Here is a 6,836-nt window from a genome sequence, read left to right as displayed (position 1 = left end):
CAAGATGAATATTCATAACCACTTAAGGTACAAGCTTCTTGTCGGTATTGTCGTTTTTATTTTTTTGGAACAAATAATATTATTTACACTAAAAGGAGTTAGGAAGTTGGGTAAGCCTCACAATGAACTAGTAATAATGTGTATCAAATTCGTCTTTAGCAAGAATTAAACTTAAGACCTCTCACTTATAAATAAAGAAGAATACTGCTAGATCATAATATAAGCTTTTTGTCGTATCCCATTTTAGAGTCAATAAGATAATCAGATAATTAGTGGGAGTTAGGGGCTAATTACGTAAATGCAAACCTTTAAACAAAATTACCAACAAGAGCAACAGAAAGCCGAACCTTTCAGACAAACAGATCAGATGGCCAGCGGTGGTGTGCGGTGCGGGTGGGCCCACCCCTCGTGCAAGTGGCCATTATTTATTCCTCCCTTTATCATTTTTATCCCGTTAATTAATAATTAGCCGAATTAATTTTCCTAATTAAAATTTTCTTAACTAGGTTTTCATCGCTTTAAAATCGCAATTCCGATAACACTTTAGGGTTTTCAATGCCCTTCGAATTTATCGTCCCCCTGCGTCTTCTTCTGGGCTTCTTCAGGCAGTTATTCTAACGGTAAGTTTCCCAATTCCCCAAAATCCCAAATTTAGAATTCGTCGTTTCGTATTGGTAATTTTCTGAATTTCGGTTATACGGAATTTAATTGCTTAACCATTTGATTCTCTGAATCTGTTTAATTCTTCGTTTATTTAAGTGTGTTTAGATTCATGATCGAAATTTAATTTCAATTTTTTGTATTTGCTAGATTTTGGGACATGGGTTGGAATTGTAGTTGTTGTTCTTGATCTGATTGAAGGGGTGAGGGAAGAACCTAACTTTTTCTATGTTATGGATTTGGAAAATGAATCTGTGGAAGATATTGTAGTAAACCCACGAACAGTTTCCAATTCTGCTGCTGCTGATGGCGATGGCGACAGTAGTAGTTCGATTAGGAACAATGGGTCATGTGGTAGTGAGATTGGAAATGCAGGAGAGAGTAGAGATAATGATGGTGGCACTGAACAATTAGTGAATTCGAGTCCGCTGGCAGCCAAATCTCCCGGTGGGGGGTCACCTCCAACCGTCAAAGGGCGCGGCTTAAGGAAGTGGAGAAGAATTAAGAGAAATTTTGCCAAGGGTGATAAGGACAATGCAGTTGATGATTCTAGTAAAGTTTTGAAGCGGGGTTTGTCCGGTAATGGAAGCCCAGTTAAGTCGAAGAATTCACCCATTGAGATCAGACATAATACTAGGGAAGGTTCTGTTGGATCCGTGAATATGTTAAGAAATGTGGGAGTTGTCGATGGCTTTGCCATTCCTGGTTCAAGTTCGGATTCTAGATTTTCTGTTGGTACTGCATTTGCTGCTGGTGCAGATTCTGAGAACAGTGAGGATCGGAGTAGCAAGTCTTCGACCGCTGCCAGTGTTCCAAAGCCCAAGTTTGAGCTGCCTGCAGCATTTGTGCATGCGCGGGATAAGAGCAAGATGAAGAGTACTAGCGGGAAGAGTGTGAGTAATTCAGCTCAAAGGGCTCAACAGGGAAAGACACAAGTCGAAAGTAGTAAGAAGCATAGAGGAGACAGGGGCACAATCGAGATGGAAAACTCTTATTCAAGCATGGAATCTGACTCAAGAAGCTCCAACTTTGTCTTTATGCAGAGTCCGATTTTGACTAGTAATGGGAAGCAAAGTGGAAGGTCAATGAGTCATGATGGAGAAAACAGTGATGAAGTTCATGCAAGTGAACCACATCCAACAGACTTGCCGTGGATGGCTAATGGAGGAACAAATAAGAATCATAGGTCCTTGACAGATCAAGATCCACTGGTCGAGTCTATCCTTAATCTCCATTCTGTACAAGAAGCACTTGCTAAAGGTTAGACTGCCTAAAACCCTCAAATTTGAAAAATTACAAAATAAAGTTATAGTGTTATTGTTTTGCATTAAAACCATAGAAAGACTATTAAAACCATATAAAGATTATTTTGGAAACCCTGATCTCGTAAAACTGTGTTCTGTGCTAAACACGTCAATTTCTTTTTCTGTAAAAGTGCAAGTCTCCATCGTTATTACCCATCGACCATTGTTGGATCCAAGTGGTATAGAGGGCATAGATTTAGGAGTTCTGCAAGCAAATCTTTTGGTCATTTTTAGAGTAGTCTGAAGGACCTCTTGACTAGAGTAGTCTGCAGACAGTGTAATCAATGGGTGGGAGAGTCTCCATGACAGCCATATGTTAATCTTCTTTTAAGGTTATACTTTTACTCATGGAAGTTTATTCAATTTTCCGCGTGTTTAGGGAATCTTCGTAAAAAGGGTTTTTGAAATACCTCTCATCTTATGTACCTCATGCATATTATATTTGGTGAATATTTCTGGTTGACACATAAGCATTTTGAGGAGCTTGACTTAACTTATTTATATCACCATTGAAGTTATTGTTTCGCATTCTTTTTTATTCTCCGAAGTGGCGGTGTAATGGCACCTACTGTCTCTTTCCTCTTCTATGACGAAGGCTTAGTTCAAGGAAACTAGTATTGTCCCATATCTTGTCTCGTGTTCCATCCATCTTGGTTATTGCATACTTTATATAAATCTAAAAAAGTCAAAACCTGAATAAGGTATACCTCCAGGATATGCGCTTTCTCGGGGTCTGCATATTGATACTTTGATTAATGGATCATGCTTTGCTTTTCAATGCAGTTTCCGTTGATTTCTTTTCTTAACTTATTGCTGTCTGTGTTTCTTATTAGCGATGGTTTGTTTCCTGCTGAAGCTACTTGTAACTGCTTTGTCTGAAATATGAATTTTGGTTGTGTTTTCCTTTTTTGGGATTTCTGCTATATTGTTATGGCTTCTTTTAGGACATTAAATGAATGGAGTCTTGTGTGCACATGCAGAGGTTCAGAAATTTGGGGAGATTGGGAAGGAAATTTTGTCAACGGATTCTAATGGTGGTGGTATACCTGCCGATATCTATTCAAGTGATCTGGGAATTAATGAATCTAACTTATCTGACTATTTGGGTTCTGATAAGATTGGACAAACTTCTTCGAATTCCTTGGAATCTCAGGTCTTGAGTTTGAAACAAAATGTGAAGCTTTTGGAAAGCACACTGGATGAGACAAGAGCTATACTGGAATTGAAGGAATCCAGGGTTGCTGAACTCGAAGATATGATTAACATTAGCAAGTCTGCAAAAGAAGATTCAGGTAGTACCGTAGGTCTAGAGGAGGAAAAAAGTCGAGAGCTAGAAACTGAACTTGACGGTGTGTTTAGGCAAATGATTGAAGCCCAGGTCGAGTTTATTGCTATTAAAAGTTCCACACAGAGGTTGAAGTTTGCTGCAGGTGGCCAAATCGCACTGCTTGATGAGCAAGAAGCAGTAGTTGGAGAACAAGAACAGATGCTGAACAAGCTTGGGGAAGTAGAAATTAGGGCCACAAAGCTAAAGGAACGAACAGAGGAGTTGGGAAAATTATCCGGAGATATTTTAGAGACCGAAGAGGTCTTCACCATCCAGAAGAGATTTTGTAAGATTACTTCATGTCTTTTTATTCAGTTGATATTGCTGGGCTTGGCGATCTTGGTTTTTTTCTCGCAGTCGTCCCATCAAGGGGTGGCAGTACCCACCTGAGTCCGGGAGTAGCAACGCCATTTTGTTTTTGTGTATTCTCAACCTCCTTAGGCAAATATTGGAAGCTTAAGTTTGATCTTTTGTCATGTAGAACCTTTTTTTTTTCTCTCTGTTTTCGTTTTTTTGTAACATTGTTGTAATTTTTGCTTTCATAGGAACAGAAGCATCTCAAAATGATTGCTCATAGCGTACTATACTTTTCCATGACTGTAATTTTTGCGTGTTCGATTTGGTTTGGCGGATAGTTTTATGAGTCGAAACTTAAGGACATCGAGTCACTTGTAATGGATGTACCTTGACGATGTTTAAGACGTAATTAAGGTTTTCTCGCACATAGCTTGCAGGTCTCATGTGTTTGCACAAGCATGTGTGGTTTTATAGCTGTGCAGAACGATCTACTGTCGAAAATTGCTTGCATATCAAACGATCCAGTTGTTTGTAGACTCATTAGTTTTTGTTTTGGTACAGGTAAAATCCATAAAAAAATATAAGGTGGCTGAATCGAAGGAGAAACCCACTAACCCAGAGCCATCTCTCGCTCATCCTTATTTAATTTTGTCTCTTGTATCCGTTTTTATAACTAATAAATTGGACACCAAGATAAAGAAGGGTTAGTGAATCACGACAAGTGGTTTAATGGAAAAGTGCGAACAATAGTTTCTTAAAGGAAAGATCTAACGGAAGATTCTGGATTCGAGACTTTATATACTAACTTGATGGTGCCCACGAATAGGATGTAATTCCAAACTAACTTCCTTTGGGCCCAAAAAATATGGATACTTGTGGTTCGACACTAGTTATCTCATTTAAAAAAAAAAAAAAAAAAAAAAACAGATGAAAGAGTTTAGTGACAATTTTATATCTCCTCACTATTAGTGACAATTTTGAATCCACCAAAAATGCGTAATTACATTCTCACTATTATTTTCAATACAAGCATTAGTGGAGAAAAGAGAATTGAACTAAGGATCTTAGAAATGTGCATGCTCCCCGCAGGATTAGCAAACCAAGCTAGGCAAAGGCAAATGTGGGGTCTCCTTTTGCTTGCATCATTGGGCTCCACCATGGACACCGACTAACGATTCTCCAACTGACACTGGTAGTTGCTGACTAAGATACCATTTACAATTCCTCGACCATCTCACTGGATTCTACATAGAAATTCAAAGTCATGGCAAAGACTTTCTTAGGTTTACTAACCAGCGAAAATTATGTGCTTTTGTGTACATGATACACATGGTCGTCAAATTTTGTTCATCGAATTTTTGACTAAAAATTTAACAGTAAAAAGCTTTATACACTGAAGTATATTAGAAATTTCTTGTTGCTCATAGGTAAATTGAAATTGAAAGAGAAGTAACAGTGATATATAACGCATGTGACAGGTAGTTCCTTGATTAGATTTAGAAGTTTTTAAGGACACAAATTCCGTAGTTGGTCTCCATTGTATTGTACTCGCCCTGAGTCTAGTTAGGGCATAATTTATCGACCATGGCCGCGTCAAATCCAGTGCTACTATTAAGCATCAATTACCTTTGTACCATATTGAGAGGATGGAGCATTAATGGGTCTTTTATTATTAAGAAAAAATGATTAACTTTGAACTCCTTTAAAAAATGGTGTCGTTTGCTGAAAAAATATAGTTTTTTCTTTTAGTGATCTTGAACGAGAATCAAGTGATAGAGTTGCACTAGAGAGATGTTGATGTTTAACTTTTGTTAAACTCTTTTGTTTCAACGCAAACAAACCAAGAGAGTACACGTGCCCCTCCTGGCCCTTCATCAAATTCGCCCCTGATGTGCATGAAACAGAATTTTAGCATTAAACAGATTAACTTGTAATTAACAATTAATCCAGAGTTAATGCAATAAGCATATGTGTATGAGTGTATCCTAGTACCAAGGCCATAAAGGCACGAAAGCGTATGGGACAATGGTAGGGTACTGCATGTTTGGCAGTTAAGAAAATGGCATGAGAAAGGTGCCAATGGATATAAAAGTAAAAAATGATTGTCTAGAAAGTTTGAGGTCACGAGAAATTGCCAAGAAAACGGTTGAATCATATCCCTTCTATTTTCTTCTATGCCAAATGCAAAGCATCGATCATTCAATGCAAATGCATTATGAGTACCACACACAAGTAACTAACTATGAAATTTACCATTTTTTTGCGAGACAAATGTTTATATGTTTTACAATGAATCTAGACGATTAAATTTGACTAAAGTCAGTCCAATCAATGATTTAAATTTACAGTATGTGAACATTTTGTAGCATCATATTTTGCGGGAATGGTTGGCGAGAGAATTTTCAGGGGCGTGATGACATAAAACTTAGGAAATATATACAATGCTATTGTGAAAAATAAAAGTTACCACAAACTACTTTCGTGCACAACACAACCAATATACCAATACCTTTGCAAACTAAATAATGTTATTCTCACACTAATTTTTTCCTTCCATAGTACTCTTGTTAATATTTTACCTTTGATCTTTTTCAATTCATTTGACCCGACGATTAAAAATTGATAAAGGTATTTAAGAAGCAAAAATGAGTGTAAATAGCACCACCCTAGCTGAATCTGGACACTTGACTTAATCTGTTGTCTTATTCTTTTGCTAACCTGGTCACAAGGTGAGAAGAGATGGTAAAAGCTTAAGCTGGAGAGGAATTAAGAATTGTGTGTTTAAAATAACCAATGTTTAAACACCTTTGATGATTTTGCAATTAAATTAGATGATTTGGAAAAAAATCTACATCTCTATCAGTAGTTCAGTACACACGTTTTCAAAACAGACCCCACAAGAAGTTTAGATAGCACCACCCAGAAAAAAAAGTTTGATTCTTGCAAATTGGGTTGATGGAGAAAAGCTCCTACGGGTAGAGAAGTCTCTTGACATTTTTTTTTTCAGAAAAAATGTCTCCTTTGTTTTGTGGCCTCCACTACATACTTAGTGTTATATGTTATTAGCATCACATCACCAATAAACAAATCATAATCAATTGCAAACATGTACACATAATAAGAAACTTAAGAAAGGAATTGAATTTGACAATAAGCTGGTAAATTTTCTATAAAAATTAGAAAAAATTAGATGTAATATGTTTGAGAGATTCAATACTTTTAAAATAATTATATGCAAGGAAAGATTT

General features: G+C 37.0%; 1 protein-coding gene across 1 annotated transcript; it reads left to right on the top strand.

The window, feature by feature from the left end:
* Window positions 1-453: 453 nt before the first annotated feature.
* On the top strand, window positions 454-4,017 carry LOC103422625 (WPP domain-interacting protein 2-like). Its single transcript, XM_029088037.1, has 3 exons — window positions 454-620; window positions 811-1,920; window positions 2,945-4,017. The coding sequence occupies exons 2-3, from the start codon at window positions 894-896 to the stop codon at window positions 3,679-3,681; spliced, it is 1,764 nt and encodes a 587-aa protein (XP_028943870.1). The 5' UTR covers window positions 454-620; window positions 811-893; the 3' UTR covers window positions 3,682-4,017.
* Window positions 4,018-6,836: the final 2,819 nt, after the last annotated feature.

This window comes from Malus domestica, chromosome 11, assembly GCF_042453785.1.
Source record: "Malus domestica chromosome 11, GDT2T_hap1".
NCBI classification, from domain to species: Eukaryota; Viridiplantae; Streptophyta; class Magnoliopsida; order Rosales; family Rosaceae; genus Malus; species Malus domestica.
Note: the sequence above shows the minus strand (reverse complement) of the source record. Positions and strands in the feature narration are given on the sequence as shown.